Source organism: Humulus lupulus, chromosome 6, assembly GCF_963169125.1.
Source record: "Humulus lupulus chromosome 6, drHumLupu1.1, whole genome shotgun sequence".
NCBI lineage: Eukaryota > Viridiplantae > Streptophyta > Magnoliopsida > Rosales > Cannabaceae > Humulus > Humulus lupulus.
Window position 1 is genome coordinate 73145578 of NC_084798.1, and position 17558 is coordinate 73163135.

Here is a 17558-nt window from a genome sequence, read left to right on the forward strand (position 1 = left end):
AAGGCACGTTTTCTGACCTTTGAGTTGAAATAACGAGTGATCTTTTGCTGATAATGCATGAGCTGTAGCTGTGAATCCTCTCGTCTTTCGTCAATCAGGTCGAGGGACGTGCAGAGCAATTCGTGATTGTGGTCCTGGTCAAATGCCTGGACTCTATGTGAGGCTACCTTTACTTCAACAGGAAGGACTGCCTCACTCCCGAAAGCCAGGGAGAAAGGAGTATGACCCGTCAGCGTTCAATGTGAGGTCCGGTATGCCCACAATACCTGGGGGAGCTATTCTGGCCAGATTCCCTTGGCTTCGTCCAGTCTTTTCTTAAGGCTCGCCTTTAGCGTCTTATTGACAACCTCGACCTACCCATTTTCTTGGGGATAGGCCACAGAGGATAAGCTTTTTACAATGCCGTGCCTTTCACAGAATTCGGTGAAGAGGTCGCTGTCGAACTGCGTTCCATTGTCCAATACGATCTTCTTTGGCAGCCCGAACCGGCAGATAATGCTTTTGACCACGAAGTCGAGGACTCTTTTTGAAGTGATTGTTGCCAAGGGCTCTGCTTCTGCCCAATTGGTGAAGTAGTCGATAGCCACCACCGCATAACGAACTCCTCCCTTTCCAGTAGGGAGGGCGCCAACCAAGTCGATTCCCTAGACCGCGAATGGCCACGGGGACGAGATCATCTTCAGCTCGACTGGGGGAGCTCGGGCAACTATGGTGAATCTCTGGCACTTGTCACATTTTTTAATGTAGGAGATTGAGTCCTTTGACAGAGTGGGCCAGTAATATCCTTGCCTTAAGATCTTCAGGGCCAAGCTTTGCCCCCCAGTGTGATCTCCGCAAAAACCTTCGTGCACTTCCTGCAAAATGGTCTTTGCTTCGCCTGGCAGAACACATCGTAGGAGAGGTAGAAAGTGTCCACGCCGGTATAATATCCCATCTACCACTGTATACCTTGGAGCCTGGTAAAGTACCCGCCTTGCATCATTACGCTCTTTAGGTAACTTTCCTGCTGTGAAATAATCGAGGATGGGGGTCATCCAGGTCGGTCTGGCGTCGATCATCTCGACCTCCTCCCCGACTTCTATACTTGGTTTCTCCAAGAACTCTACCAGTACTAACCCCAAAGTCTCCGTCTCCTCGGAGGTAGCGAGCTTTTCCAGGGCGTCCGCGTTGGCATTTTGCTCCCGAGGTATATGCTCAATTGAGCCCCGTTCAAATGCAGACAGCTCGACTTTTACCCTGGCCACGTAAGTAGCCATCTTTGTTCCCCGTGCTTGGTATTCACCTAGCACCTAGTTTACCACGAGCTGGGAATCGTTGTAACACTAAACGGAGCTGGCCTTCAGCTCCTAGGCCACCCTTAGCCCAGCCAGTAAAGCTTCGTATTCAGCCTCGTTGTTGGATGCCTTGAATCCGAATCTCAATGCCGAGTGGAATCTATGTCCTTCTGGGGATATCAAAATGATTCCAGCCCCGGAGCCATTCTCGTTAGATGAGCCGTCTACGAAGACCTTCCATAAGGCCTGGACTAAGGAGGCCTAGGGTGACTCTTCCACAAGATCTTCTCGGAATCTTGTGCATTTTGCCACAAAATCAGCCATGGCCTGGCTTTTTATTATAGTTCACGGAGTGAACAAAATCTCGAACTGGCTGAGCTCAATAGCCCACTTCAACAAACGTCCCGATGCTTCAGGTTTTTGCAAAACCTGCCTTAAAGGTTGATCGGTTATGACATGTATTGAGTGGGACTGGAAATACGGCCTGAGCTTTCGGGAGGCCGTAATGAGACAGAAAGCCATCTTTTCCATCAATGGATACCGGCACTCAACTCCGAGAAGCCTCTTGCTGATGTAATAGACTGGATTCTGAGACCAGTCTTCTTCTCGGACCAATACGGCACTAGCTGCGTCTTCCATGACAGCTAGGTAAAGGAAAAGAGGCTCTCCTGCCGTTGGTTTGGACAATACGGGTGGCTCGGCCAAATGTGCTTTCAAGTAGAGGAAGGCACATTCGCACTCCTCGTTCCATTCAAACTTCTTATTCCCCCGGAGCCAAGTTGTAGAATGGCAGACACTTGTCGGTAGATTTAGAGATAAACCGATTAAGGGTCGCCACCCTTCCTGTCAGGCATTGAACGTCCTTTCGTGACCGAGGTGAGGGTAGCTCGAGCAACGACCTGATCTTATCGGGGTTTGCCTCGATTCCTCTGGTATTGACAATGAAACCAAGGAATTTCCCTGATGTGACCCTGAAAGTGCACTTCTGTGGGTTAAGCCTCATGCCGTATTTTCTCAGTATCTTAAAGCATTCCTCCAGGTCGGAAACATGGTTATCGGCAGTTTTCAACTTGACCAGCATGTTGTCAACGTACACTTCCATGTTCTTCCCGATCTAGTTGGCAAACATCCTGTTGACCAACCTCTGGTATGTAACTCCAGCGTTCTTCAGCCCGAATGGCATGACCTTATAGCAATAAACGTTAGTTGGGGTCATGAAGCTAGTGTGCTTCTGGTCCGCTGGATTCATGGCGATCTGATTATAGCCCAAGTATGCATCCATAAAGGACATGAGCTCGTGCCCCGCCGTGGCGTCTTCCAATTGGTCAATCCTTGGCAAGGGGAAACAGTCTTTGGGGCAAGCTTTGTTCAGATCGGAGAAGTCGATGCAGGTTCGCCATTTCCCGTTGGGCTTCGGGACCAACACAGGATTGGCGACCTAGACCGGGAACTTAGCCTCACGGATAAAGCCGCACTTTAATAGCCGGGCTACTTCCTTTTCTAGGGCTTCAGCTCTAGAAGAGAAGTCGATGCAGGTTCGCCATTTCCCGTTGGGCTTCGGGACCAACACAGGATTGGCGACCCAGACCGGGAACTTAGCCTCACGGATAAAGCCGCACTTTAATAGCCGAGCTACTTCCTCTTCTAGGGCTTCAGCTCGGTTGTTCCTAGGCACCTCTGTTTCTGGGATTTCGCAGGCATGCTTTTATCCAAATGGAGGGTGTGCGTGATGACGCTCGGACTAATCCCCACCATGTCCTCATGAGACCATGCGAACACATCCAGGTTCTCCTGCAGGAACTTGACCAGCTCCGCCTTCCTCTCGCCACATAGATTTTTCCCGAGCTTTACCATCCACGAGGGATTCTGTGGATCGATATTTATCTCCTTGAGCTCTTCGATAGCTTGGAGCTTGGATTTATCCTCGCCTATTCTGGGGTCAATATCATCACTTAAGATGATATTTTCCCCTTCGGCATTCTGAAGTTTTTCAATCTCAGGATTAGGCAAAGGTTCCTGAGATTCCTCATTTCCACCTTGGACGGTCATCGTTAACTGCCCGGGTTTTAATTTTCCCTTCATAGAAATGTTGTAGCATTCCCTAGCAGCAAGTTGATTGCCACGGACCATGCATATCCCCGTGGAAGAGGGGAATTTTAGCGCGAGGTGGTGGATGGAGGTAACGGCTTCAAACGCTATTAGTGTAGGTCGACCCAAAATGGCATTGTACGCGGCAGGGCAATCGATGACCACAAACTCGAGGAGTTTCGAGACTGTCTGAGGTCCCTCTCCCAAGGTGATCACCAGCTCGATCGTTCCTATTGTTGTCGATCCTTCTCCAGAGAATTCGTAAAGCATCATGGAGGTGGCTTTCAACTTGGTGACAGACAAACCCATCTTTTCCAGCGTGAACCGGAATAGTAGGTTTACCGAGTTCCCATTATCGACCAGCACTCTCCTAACCCTCCGATTAGCGAGCTGCACGACTACGACCAGAGGGTCGTTATGAGGGAACTGGACGTGGCTGGCATCTTCTTCAGTAAATATGATTGGTTGCCTCTCCAATCGTTGTTGCTTTGGTAGATGCTGCTCAGGGACGAAATCCACTCCATTATGAGCCTTAAGTTCATTGACGTATCTCTTTTGGGCACCTTTGCTCGTGCCAGCCAGATGGGGACCTCCAAAGATCGTGGAGATCTCTCCTCCTATCACGGGAGGAGGGACGTCCTGATCTACCCGAGACCCGGGCTAACTGACTGGGACTTCTAGAGCTGGATGGCCTGCGGGAACTCTATTCCGCGCATACTGAGCCAAGGGTCCGGCTCTGATGAGAGTTTCGATCTCATCCTATAGGTGTCTACAATCATCGGTATTGTGGCCAATGTCATTGTGGAACCGACAAAACTTGGAAGGGTCTCACTTACTCTTCTGGTACTTTAATGGTTCTGGCTTCTTCCAGGGGAGGCGAGCAGAATTTGCTAGGAAGATGTTCTCCCTAGAGTGGGTGAGCTCGATATAAGTCGCGTAGACCGGCTTAAATTTTTCTACGGACTTGTTCTTCTTTGGGCCGTGCTGGTTTCCCTCGCTGCTCCCCTTTCTCTTGCCTCCACCAAACTGGTTATTCTGTGTAACGGTCTGGGTCGCTGTCAAGACCTTTGTTCCCACTCCAGCGGGTTGTTCAGGGGCCTGGCTGGTTCCCACGGCTGAGGCTCGCACCTTCTCCAGGTTGATCCATCCCTGGGCCCTATTTAGGAATTCATTTACGGTGCTGACTCCCTTCCTTTGTATCTCTTCCCAGAGTCCTCCCTCGATGAGGATTCCAGTTCTCAAAGCCATGAGCTTGGAGCTGTCATCTGCGTCTCTGGCCCGAGCAGCGACATTCGCGAATCTGCTCAGGTAAGCCTTCAGAGGCTCGTCGGGTTGCTGCCTTACGTTTGCTAGGGTGTCGGCCTTGACGCGGGCAGCCTGGCAAGCTTGGAATGCTCTCTTGAAGTCAGTAGAGAAAGTTTTCCACGAGCTTATTGACTGCTTCTTATTCTGTTTGAACCATTGTCTGGCCGACCCAATCAAGGTGGAAGGGAATATTAGACACCTCAGCTCGGGACCAATGTTGTGGGCCATCATCAGGGTATTGAACATGCCCAGATGATCTGACGGGTCCCCGTCTCCGTTGAACTTGGACAAGTGAGGCATACGGAAACCAGGTGGATACGCCGTTGCTGCTATGCTGGGGGCGAAGAGCTCAAGTTCGTCCCCTGAATCATATTCGTCTTTTTCTTTTTCTGATAAGAGTTTCCTCATTAGCTCCTCCATCTGAGCCAGACGCTCAAGGGTTTTGTCATGATTTCCTTGGTTGTCCCGGGGCTGTTCAACAGCTCCGGATCCATTGTACGCATTTGGCGGGTTATTGTCCCTCCTATCTTGAGATAGGTTATATGGGACGTTCCCACTGTCGCGTACTTCGGACAGGTCTTCCCTTTGGCGAGCACGGCTGTCGTTTCCCATTGGGTCTCCCCTTTGAGAGTTTAGACGATCTCAGAGGTCGCCCCTCGGGGCGGCCTGAGGACTTTGCGCCGGAGAGGTCACTTCGATGAGTTCCGGTCCAATAGCTCCCATTTGAGAAGCTTGGAGCCCGCCTCTGGGGATGAGGACCCGAGACTTCTCTGGGCGCCCGGCTACGATGGGAAGGTCCGACGGAAGGAGGATTTCTCCTACTGCTCCCATGAGCCAGAATGTCTCGGACTGGCTGGGGAGGAGACGGGTATCTTATTGGTGAAGGAGGATGCCTTACCGAAGATGCGATCCTAGTCCCGTCAGGGCGGATCAGGTTAGGTCGCAGCCGCTCCGCTCTACCATCCTTCGGGTCCTGTGCTCGGCGGTCTGAGCGAGGTGTAGGACGGCTGGCCGGGGCGAGCTGTCGCTGTGATCCCTCCCCAGATCTCCTTCTTGAACTCCCTCGAGCCCTCCTGGGCACGCTCGAGGGCGGAAGTGAGCTAGGAGTTGAGGTCCGAACCGATCGGCTGTACTGTTGCTCGGTCCTAGGTAGTTCCTCAAAAGTGGTTTCCCGGTGGTGTGATGTGGGAGTGGAATTTGATGTTGGGGGTCTGGCCGACCGACCGGGCCTGGACCGATTACCCCAGCGAGACTTATGAGTCTCTCCTTGCCTCTTTCCGACGTTAGCGTCAGTTGTAAGAGGGGGTAGTCGGGCCAAAACCTCTTGAATCTGCTGGTTAGCCTTCGCCAGCTGACTCCTCAGCTGTGCCTTTTCCATTTCCACCGCCGTGTAAAAATCTGGGTTCAGATTGGGTGGCCGGGGAGCCGAACTTCTAGTGTCATCTTGGCCTATTGGCTGCTTGCCCGGCCGCTGCTGAACCTCAGGGTTCTGATCATCGGAAATGGTGGCATGATGGGCCTGCTGCCCATCACGTTGGTCTGCCTCGTTACCATGTCTTGAGCGAGTGACTACCATGGTTGGGTATTTGCGATAGCACCAATCTAGCAGCTCTCAATGAAAGCACCAAACTGTTGACGCGGTTCTTCGGCAACAGATAATTAATAGAATAAAGAGTGGAATTTGTGCTAAATAATGAACCGTAATAGATGAATGATCTCAAAGTAAAATGATAACACGAGTACTTTTTTAGGCGGTTTGAAGGTTAAAATCCTTCTAGTCCACCAGCCAATATTATTACTATCTCTCTGATATTCTTTACAGGGTATTTCTTTACAAAATAGAAGCCAACCCCTTGCAACTCCCAGGGTCTCCATATTTATAGGGAGAAGGCACCTGGGGGTTGGCAAGGGAGGTCATCCCGTGACCTTCTTACCCATCATGTCACTTCTGTGACATTCATGATTAATTCCTAAAACCTGACAATGAAGTGTGGTCTAATCAATAGGTAAGGGGGATAATGGGCCACACGGCCCAACCCAGTCATGGGTGCCTGAACACGCACGTTTATGCTGCGTGTCCGAGAATTCAAGGATGGATCAGACACGTGATGTCTGATATATGCACGTTTACATTGCGTGGTTGACTTTATAAGGGGTCAGAGATGCTAACTCAAGCTCTTGCCTCGAGCTTGATGTACTCTTAGCCCGTGATGTCCATACTCCTGACCCAACTCCTTAGTAATCTCATTAGGTCTTTGGTTACCTTGAGCTAGAGAGGTAGGACCTGGTAACAGCAGCTCCGGGTACGTGGCATCCACGTGGCTGAGATAATTATGCCCTTTCTCAGCTTGCTAATAGCCCGTGGATATTTAGGGCGTACAGATAGTAACTCTGGAGCTTGAGAATGGGGAATCCTTGTAGTAGTTTTCATTGTGCATGGACTTCGTATGCTTATGACATTGTGTTTAGAGCTAGAGATATATTGCAGGGGAATGCATAGAACTCTTAGCTAGTGTGATGGATACCACTTAGATTTTTCCAGTGGGATTAGGACAGACTGGATTAGTCTGTGTGTTTCTGGATGTGCTTCCAGGGGATTTGCCAAGGTTAACTTTATATGAAGAGATAGAATGGTGATTGGATTAATGTCAGGAATGGAATCAGATCTAGGGCACTGTATTAAATGACTTCAGCAAAGTTGTAAGAACTAAGGGACTTAGCTATTGGGTAAGATGATATTCTCCAAGGTGGATCTTTGATCTGGTTAGTACCAGCTGAAGATCAGGGAGAAGGATTTGCAGAAGATTGTTTTTATATTAGATAAGAGCACTGGGAGTGCTGAATGATGTTCTGAGAATTTGGTTAATGCTAAGTGTTTATGAATCTGATGAACAGAGTATTCAAGGATTATTTGAATTGGATTTGTGAACGTCTTGATTGATGGTATTATAGTATTTTCTCTGTGGAGATTTTCCAAGGTCAAGGAATGCCTTAGGGGCAGGAGTTTCCTTGGACAGGCAGGATATTATATGTGTTTTGGGAAAGAGTTCTGAATCTTTTTACAGATCAGAATCAGTTTATAGGTTGTTATGATACCTCAGTGACAGGGAAAAGTGATTGGCTATGCATCATGTTGGTTAAGGGATCTGACCATAACTAGAGTAGAGTTTCTGGTGGGCCAGGAGGCCAGTTGTACCCTTGAGATTATTATTTCGAAAAGGATCAAAGGAAAAACATTTAAGTACACTACAGATAGAAGAGGTGAAGGGTAATGTCTTAGCTGGAGTAGCTAAGGATTATACAGTGTCAGGTATGGGTTTATTGTGGTATAGAGATCGAATTTGGAATCCGATGGACACTGGAATTAAATGGGAGATTTTGGATGAATCTCATATTATCCTCTTATTCTCTTCATCCAGGCATCATGACAGTGTACCAGAGTTTGAAAGTTTTATATTGATGGCCTGGGATGGAGAGGGACGTAACAGAATACGTGGCAAAGTTCTTAACCTGTTAGTAGGTCAAGACAGAGTATTAGAAATCGGTAAGGCTATTTCAGCCTCTGAGTATTCCATAGTAGAAATAAGGAAACGTCGTGATGGGTTTCGCGGTGGGGCTGCCCAGGATAGTGGGTCAGCGTGATTTGGATTGGGTCGTTAGGGACCAATATTTAAAGTGAGTTCACTTCTATCAGTAAGGACGAATAACACAGCTGATCAATATATAGATCTCTATGTGAGAGAGATTGTACGCCTTCATGGAATTCAAGGTCAATCTTATCAGGTGAGGATTCTGTTTTTACTTCCAGGTTTTGGAAGGAGTAGGGAAGGCAATGAGTATATAGTTTGAATTTAACACAGTTTATTACTCTCAGACTGATGGTAAATCAGAGAGAGAGAGAGTTATCCAATTATTATTGGAAGAACATCTTATAAGATGAATGAGATATTATATCTGGATCCTGAGGTAGTTTAAGGGAGGATGGAAGTTTTGAAAAGGTTGAAGCTTGGATGCTCGCTTCTCAGAGTAAATGGAAAAGTGTTATTGATTTGAAAAGCAGGAACATGGAGTTCCAGGTAGGAAATTGTATCTTTCTTAAAGTATCACCATGGAAAGGGGTGAGGAGATAGGGGCAAGTTGAGCCCTAGATTAATATGACCGTTTGAATCCTAGACAGGATCGGTTAGGTTGCTTTTGGACAGGCCTTAGTTTTGGCACTGTCAGTTGTATACAGTGTATTTTATATTTCCATGTTGAGAACATGGGTTAGAAGAGACTCATGAGTTGAGTTATAAGAATTTGGGGATTGAGGCTAAGTTATCCTATAAGGAGTAACCGGTTTAAATTTTAACTGAAAGAATAAGGTTCTAAGGAACAAAGTTATACCTTGGGTTAAGGTATGTTTCAAATACAATGAGGTCGAGGGAACGACCTGGGAAACTAGAATCAGTTGTGTGAAATTCATATTCCAGGTGGTACGGATAAATTTCGAGGACGAAATTTCTGTAAGGAGGGGATAGTTGTAATGCCCCAAATTTCCTAATAAGGTTTAGGACCTTGATTAGGAGGCCGAGAGCGCCATAATTGATTTATTATGCCATAAAATAATTATATGCATGTTTATGTGAATTATATTATAATATGATGATAAATGCATGCATATGGGTCCATTTTTAATTATAAGGGCATTTTGGTAATTTGGCCCGTTGATGGCGTAATTGTGTATTTTCATGCATGTGGGTGAATTATGAATAATACCACATTATATGTGGATTTGTTCGAGCCATTCGACATGAGACGATCATGGAATGCAAGTTTTCGGTCTGGTCATAACGGGGTTAATCTCGGGGCTCGGGGTGAGTCTCGGGGTGATTTGAGGATTAGAACATTGATGGGAATTAAAGGGTAATGGGATATGATTTATTAGCATTTGAGAATATTGGAAGTATCGGGAATTGGAGGGTGATAATTATAATTAACGAGATAGGCGGGAAAGGACGGTTTTGCCCTTGGGGCTGTTAAGAAAGTAAATATGACCTAGGGGCATTTTGGTCTTTTGATCTTAAGATATATATCAGCCATATGAAGTTGTAAGAAGCATAAGCAAAAACAGAGCAGTTGGTTTCTTCTCCCGTTCATCGTCTCCTTCTCCTTCCCTTTGAATTTTTGAAGTTCCATTTGAGGATTCAAGCTAGGGAATCAAGCCTTGAGGGTTTAGGATTGTGTTCAGCCATTGAAGAGGGTTTAATCTTGAGCTTGAGGTAAGATTCAGCCATGAAATTTCTAGTTTTTACTCTGTTTTGAAGTTAGTTTTTGAGTTAGAACTTTTTATTATAGAATTGAGTAATTGGTGGTTCAAAGCTTGGGTTTTGTTGTTGGAATGTTGATTGTGTTATGGTGATGCTTGGTTTGGATTTGGAGATGTTTGGGTAAGTTTTTGAAGGATTAAAAGAGGGGAAAAAATGAGGTTTTGATGGAAGAAAACAGGAGTTTTTGGCTGATGGGGAGGCAATGTCGCGACGCTTGGGAGGCAATGTTGTGGCATAGGGTGCAGGAGCTTGAGGCTGGCGCCTCTGTTTGGGAGGCGGGCCGTGGCATGGTGAATGTAGGGCTGCGGTCCTTAAGTGCATTTTTGGCTAGAAATGTGTTTTTGTCATGGGAACTCAAACCTTAGGCCTCAGGATCGTTCCTACTACCCGATTTAGTGGGATTTGATGTTCCAGAGGTTAGGTCTTGGTCCGGGAACCTTTTATTGATTTATTTTACTGATGGATCCCCATATTTGGTTATGACTAGGTGACCGCTAAGGGATTAAAGGATTGATCGTTCTCAAGGGTCGTTCATTTGTTAATTCTCGGTCGAACCAGAGGTAAGAAAACTGCACCCAGTATGTGATGCATGTGATGCATGAGAAACATGTGGTTAGGGCATGCCATGAATGTTGAATATGAGATTGATCAAAGCTTGAGTCTCTGTGTTTGTGCATGATCTTAATTATGCTAGCAATTGTTAAGTAAGCATGCTGAATGCCCTGCATTTGGATATTTGACATATGATATATGCCTGGTAGCATTGCTTACTTGTGTGTGTCACTGACTTACTAGTTAGAATCGGCAATGGTGTCAAAACTGACTGTGAAGCTGTGACTTACTAGTCAAGTTCAATAGTAGTATTGAGCACTGGTCGTGTTATTGACCTAAGAGTCAAGAGCGGCATAAGTTTCATGAACGCAGAGCCAATAAAGATTAGATCTAATCGGCATCTGCATTGGATGACTCATCATGAGCATTAATGCTGGACCGACCTCAAGTTCGATGAAAACTAAAAGCACTTGTCTAGTCTAAAGGCTAGTTACTTAGAGCCAAAGTCGAAAAGACTAAGGTGACCTACACATCACATGGCTAGGAAGGTATGGGACCTCAGAGATTGACTTACTAGTCATCTAACAGATATTGACTTACTAGTCATCTGACTGAGATTGACTTACTAGTCATCTAACTGGGACTGACTTACTAGTCATCTAATCAAAGCGCGGGACTCCACAAACATTTATTTGTACCTGCTTGCATGCGTGATTAAGGCTATTATTGCTAGGCATGCACATTATGATTTGATGACATGTTATTACTATTCATGAGCATATTGAGTTTTCTTGCTGGGCTTCGGCTCACGGGTGCTATGTGGTGCAGGTAAAGGCAAAAGAAAGCTGGTGCGGCTGCTCGACCACCACGGCCGAGGGTTTAAAGAGGAACTAGGGTTAAACCCTATTTTTGTCGCTTAGATGGGCTGGTTGTAAATATTTTCTTGTAATTAACCTTTAAATTATATTTTTGGGATCCCAATGTATACAGTATACGTTTTGGTGAAACGTTATATCTTAACCAAAAATTTTAACCCTAAACCGCCAATCATACTTAGTTACACGATTATAGCCAAATAACTCGATTAGCGAGTTTAGCACTGTTTAAAATGCACACTGTAATGGTCCCTGGATTTTAGGGCGTTACAAAAAGGAAACCATCGTTTCACTTCTTCATTAGAAGTTATAGATGTTCATATCTATGATTAACACTCTTACTCAATTATACTACCGAGTTCCAAAGATGTAAGTATGGGCTAATCCGTAGGGTAAGCTGGTAACGAACAAGTCAAAAAACTCAAATAATACAATTAGTTAGAAATACTATCCACTCAGAATTGAGATTGAATTTACCTATGGTCAACTATATGATATGAATAGAATAGATCATAACGGTAAGTTAACTTATCTCATCTACTGTCAATATCTGTCCAATCCGATGTAACAAATACACTCGATCTTATCTACTTTGCTAATGTTCTAGAAAGAATATAACACTGCGATGTGTAAGTAGATTATATCGTAGATTGACAAGTCAGTGTAAATCCTGTGCACTGACTAATCTTTGGACTAATTTATTTTGAACATATAATCATATTTATATTCCGCTGTGATTACGTCACTATAAATATGATTAGCCATATGCTCGAGATTTAATTGAAGATTATATTAAACAAATAATCATGAAAATAAAACATGTGAGCAAAGTAATTGACCAAGTCAAAAATTGATTTATATTGTTTTAGTGATAATAAAATGAGATTACAAAGAAATTTAGTTTTAATTAGGGCATAAAACCCCAACAACAAAAAATGAAAACAATGAAACTGGTGATGAAAAAAACAAGGAATTGTTAAAAAAATTGTAAATTTCTATTTTTAGGTTTAACAAAGAATCCTATCGAGCCTATATCGAGTAGCTATCGAGCATATATTGAACAACTATCGAGCCCACATCGAGCAAGAAATACAACAAGATAAATTCACCCAGCCCGACCCCTAACCAAGTATTTTCATCAAGCCCTTATCAAGCAGTATTCAAGCAACTACTAAACCAAAATATCTACATTCCAATCGAACCCTATTGAGCAAATACATATATATTGAGCTACTATTGAGCACCCATCAAGAAAAACATAAGTATATTTATCGAGCCACAATCGAGCACATATCGAGCTCCATAACATAACTTATCATCTACTTCTTATCGAGCCCATATTGAGCTCCTACGAGCAAAAAAGTTGCAGAAACGCAGAAAAACTAAGAAAATTGCAAACCAACAAATCTCTCAAACAAACCAAAAAAACACACCAACCTATACTCATATCTATTCAAAAAATCCAAAAATAAGTAAACAAAGAATACCCAACACAGAAAAAATGAACAATCTTCTTACCCATAATTTTTCTCCTCCAAAATCCCTAAAAATTGATATTGTCTTTGATATTGGGATCTTTACAGGCACAATGGAGATGGATTTCAATGATTTTACAATGAAATGTGGCTATGATTGTGGTATTCTAGTGCAAATCGTGGGTTTCGATGAGGGAAACCCTTGGTTTTGTGAGAGAGAGAAGAAAGAGAAAGAGAATAGAGGTGATGCAAAGATAATGGGAGGGGTATTTTGGGAAGTTGGGGAATCAATAGCATCAAATTGTAAAGTGAATAATAGCTGGTATTTTTTTCAATTAGGATACATCATTAGCCATAGGAAGTGAAATTTCCCTTTGAGAATTACCCTTTCCATAAACTTTTGGAATGATTTCTCGGGTGTATTTCTATGTATATCGTATACAAATTCACAAAAAAATAATTCAATTAGTAGCATGTTCCCATATTTTATATAAATTTTTGAAATTCTATATATCAAAACTATTTCTAATTTTTCCACATTTATGAAAATTTTCCAAAATCATTTAACAACAAAGACAAGTAAAGATCCTACGAATGCCTAGGACTAACCGATTTTATAGAGACTAGAATACACTAACTCCATAGAAATTAAGGGTTTGTTTAACATTTTTGTTTTTGTTTTTAAAGTTGTATTTTCATAAACGAATAAATGAAAAGAGAATATAATTTTTTTTTTCAAAAAGACAAAAGGTGTGTTTGGTTAATGTTTTTAAGAATAATTTTTTTTTAAGCTTTCTAGAAAACCTTGAATGAAATATTACTAAATATGTTTATAAAGATAAAATATTTTAAAGTTTGTAATGAATAATATGATAAAGTAATATAAAATAAAAAGTGATTAAAAATTTAAGAAGAGAAAAAGTAAGGAAAAAGAAAAATTGAGAAGAGAGAAAGAGACGAAAGAAAAAATAAAAAAAGAGAAAGTGATGATAGAAAAAATAAAAATAAAAAGAGAAAGTGACGAGGGGAAAATAAGCACAGAGAAAGTAATGTGAGAAGAAGTAATTAAAGAGAAAATGATGAAGGAAAAAGTGATAATATGTGAGAAAATAATTTAGAGAATAATAAATAACGTTTTTGCTTCCGAATTATTATCACTATTAGATCGTGCCCCCCAAATATTTTTTATGTTAAAAATTCTCTCTATACTATTTATGCTACTAAGAAGTAGGACTTATATTAGATTTTGTCCAATGTAGTTAATAGAATAATGATTTGCATTTTGGATATTGATGTGATTTTGGTGCGTTAAGAATAATTAAGATTTTTTACTCAAATTTTTATCACTACCAAATCGTACATCTTTTATAATATTTTTTTATTAATTCTAACATTATAAAATAATAAAAAAATTATTTTAAAATATTAAGAAAATATAAAAATATTAAATTTTAAAATTAATTAAAAACAAATTTTTAATATTAAAAAATTAAAAATCTAATTAATACGAAAATAACTAATTCTTTTTACTTGTTTTTTTTCCTTTTGTTTTCTTTTCTCCTTCCTTCCCCTCTCCCTTCATATTTCCTCCTCTTCCTTCATCTTTTACTGATTTGGGGCTGGCGAGAACTCGGGCTGGGCTCGGGGTAGAGGGAAACGACAGAAAGAAAAGAAAAGTAAAAACAAAAAATTAGTTATTTTTTATAGAATAATTATATTTTAACTTTGAAATATTTGAAAAATTGTTTAATTAATTTTAAAATTTTATTATTCTTTTATTTTCTTAACCTTTTATAATGATTTTTTTTAAAAAAAAAATTAAGGTTTGAATTCAAATTTTTTTTGCTAATTTTTTAAATAAAAGAGCATTTATCTCACCCAAAATGTAACTTCATCATTCCAACAGAAGTCTCCCTTTTTCAGAATATTTATGAAGAAAATTTAACATTGAAAGTATTCTTAATTTATTTTTTGTATATAAAACCAAACACCCTTATTTCTTTTCAGACTTGTTTATTTTCAGAGAAGGATTTTCTGTTTATTAGTTACGATGTCAAACAGTTTCTAGGTAATACCTAAAAATTGCGTAGCATTTATTTGATTATCTCAAAAATGTACAAGGAAACCTATAGTAAATATTTACAGAACATTTCAATAAGGAAAACCAGTTTTTTCAACAAGACAATATTTTCTGTGATCAAAGGTCCAAACATAATTGATTGCATCTCTCTTAACCTAACTAAATCACAATTGCTTCAGAAAGTAATAATCATTCAGAAACAACTGCATCAGTGCCATTTAAAGTTAACAAATCTTTGACTTAACAGCAGATGGAGAAAAGCCACCACACATCAGTTTTAAGTAAATTTCTCCAGTAGGCGCTCTCATGAAAACCATATCCTTCTAAATCCACGTCCAACCCTTGGAGCGCCAGATGCTCTCCTAGAAGACGACCACAGCTCTGTTGCATTGGTTTCTTCTGTATCGGTTGTCTGATTTTCGCCACCAGAAAATGCAGGAACATCATTAATTATAACAGCCATATTAGAAGGAATTTCTGAAGAACTGCTTACAGCTGCCGTATCTGAAGTTTGGCTTTCAACTTGTGAAATATCAGCCAGAACTGAAGACGCAACAGCGTTATCAACATTTTGAGATTGTTGACGGGTAATTCTCCACGGAAAAGAATTACCATATGTCTCAAGGTCGTCAACTAATCTTTCAGCAGAATCCAATGCTGATGTAAGTGAAGAGAATGAAGCAGACCCTTGTACTAATTGTCTTGAAAAGTCCACAGCATCACGTTGTTGGCTGCTCAATGGCTCATTTTCATATTGGTTAAGCACAGAACTGGTTCTGTCTTCAACGCTGCCAACAATATTAGTCAGCAGCTGAATTCTTTCTTCGATCCGAGGTGGTAATGGTAGTCCTCGATTAATCCGACACTGCCTTTTGCTCTCAGACCTTTTGGCCCGGGGCCTAGGAGGAAACTCCAAACCTGACTCCTTCGACTTGCGAGAATAGTTGCTATCCCCACTACCATAAATTGGAACCAAAGCGGACTCCACCACTTCTCCTGCACAAACAGGGCATTCCTTTACATTACTATGCTCATAAGGCAAGTGATAAAAGCATGGCCAGCAAAACAAATGACCACAGCAGGTTAGGATAGGCTCCATGGCCATTTCCAAGCATATATTGCAATCATAAAAGTCTCCACTGCGAAGTCCCCCAATGCTCTCATTCGGGTCAGTGGCAAGAGCCTTGGCAATCAACTCAGTACAATTCCTTTTGTTGCCTTTAACACTCTCTATAGGACTTTCTTGAACTACACTAGGATCATCCACACTATACAACATGGTGCTGCTTCGAGCAACATCTGATGCAGGTTGTATAGAAGCTACATCAATGGTTGAAGGTGAAATATGGGTTTGATGTTGCCTACGACGTTCCCTAGCTCTCGAGGTAACCGCCTCTAATTGTCTGATTCGTTCTTCGATACGACCTTGGGCGGTCTCTAACTCATTCAGTATAGATTCCACACCATGCCATGAATACTGGGGTTGGTCCAAAGGTTCAAAATTCAAATCAAGATCCATTATATCTTCCCTTTCCATCGTTAAAAGAAACAAAATCTTGGAAGCAGCCTCTTCACTTCCACCAAAAGCTTCTCTACTTTTTCTCTTTGAAGTTTCCCATACCCAAAAATTCCACTGCAGTGCATATAACACAGTCGGTAAGAAAAATTACTCATACATGCTATACTACGTTCTTGCACAGTATTCACACCAATATATATATATATATATATATATATATTAAAAGAACCCAATAATAAAAATTGAAAAATAATAAATACAGATAAAAATGAAAAATGACAAAAAATTATGAAAACGTATAGATCTTAATAAGAGAATCACAGGGGTTTTAATCTCAATAAAGGAGACAAATATAAAAATTATATTACAAAAAAAAAATTAGGAAAGGGTGGGGCGATTAAAAAATATGGGGGCTCAATTGAGAACCTTACTGTACGGAAAAGAGGCTCAGGATCCGTCGAGATGTGGATGAAGATCAGAAATATGAGAATTTGAGAATAGATTTAGATAATCCCAATTCACGCAACCAAAACCCTCGTCCATGCCTCTGCTTCTTATAGATTTTCTTTGGTAAGGAAAAAGCTGAGAAATGATGAAAAATGAAAAGAGGGGAATGAAGAGAAAGGTGCGGAGAAGCCGTTCTAGGACCTTTGCATCGTTACTGACGGTAGCCAGCCAGGTACGTAGCAAGTCAATCTTACACCATACGACGTCGCTTTGCTATTTGTTTCTTATATATAAAATATTTAATTAATTAATTGTTTTCAATTTAAATTATTGGAATGATTTCATTTGAGGTATGTGTTCTAGTAGAGGGGTACACAAAGCCGTCTCCCCAAAACAATCTGCCTACATCGCACTAACCCACACCAAATCGCACTATTGTAATATACACGTTCTTCTTCACAGTGTAGTGTGGATTGTGGGTTGTATTTTTCTCCATTAGTGCTGTGTGCTGCTAGATGTTTGAAATTCTATAATTGTGTTTCAAACTGCACTCCACCACATTATTAGAGAAATATATTATTATTTTTTAATTAATTTCACCTGTAGACACCCCTAATATATTGAATGAAAGTTC

General features: G+C 41.7%; 1 protein-coding gene across 2 annotated transcripts; it reads right to left on the minus strand.

Moving 5' to 3' along the window:
• Nucleotides 1-14947: 14947 nt before the first annotated feature.
• Nucleotides 14948-17143, minus strand: LOC133782274 (uncharacterized). Of its 2 annotated transcripts, none has more exons than XM_062221524.1 (2): nucleotides 16909-17143; nucleotides 14948-16591 (listed from the first exon to the last, which is right to left on the minus strand). In XM_062221524.1, the coding sequence occupies exon 2, from the start codon at nucleotides 16493-16495 to the stop codon at nucleotides 15263-15265; it is 1233 nt and encodes a 410-aa protein (XP_062077508.1). In that variant the 5' UTR covers nucleotides 16496-16591; nucleotides 16909-17143; the 3' UTR covers nucleotides 14948-15262. The 2 variants fall into 2 exon arrangements, with proteins under 2 accessions (XP_062077508.1, XP_062077507.1); XM_062221523.1 differs by having other exon boundaries at nucleotides 16904-17143.
• Between the last annotated feature and the right edge of the window lie 415 nt (nucleotides 17144-17558).

Bases quoted from the DNA above. Each gene is read 5' to 3' on its own strand.
- LOC133782274 (XM_062221524.1), bottom strand. From the start codon at position 16,495: ATGGAAAGGGAAGATATAATGGATCTTGATTTGAATTTTGAACCTTTG.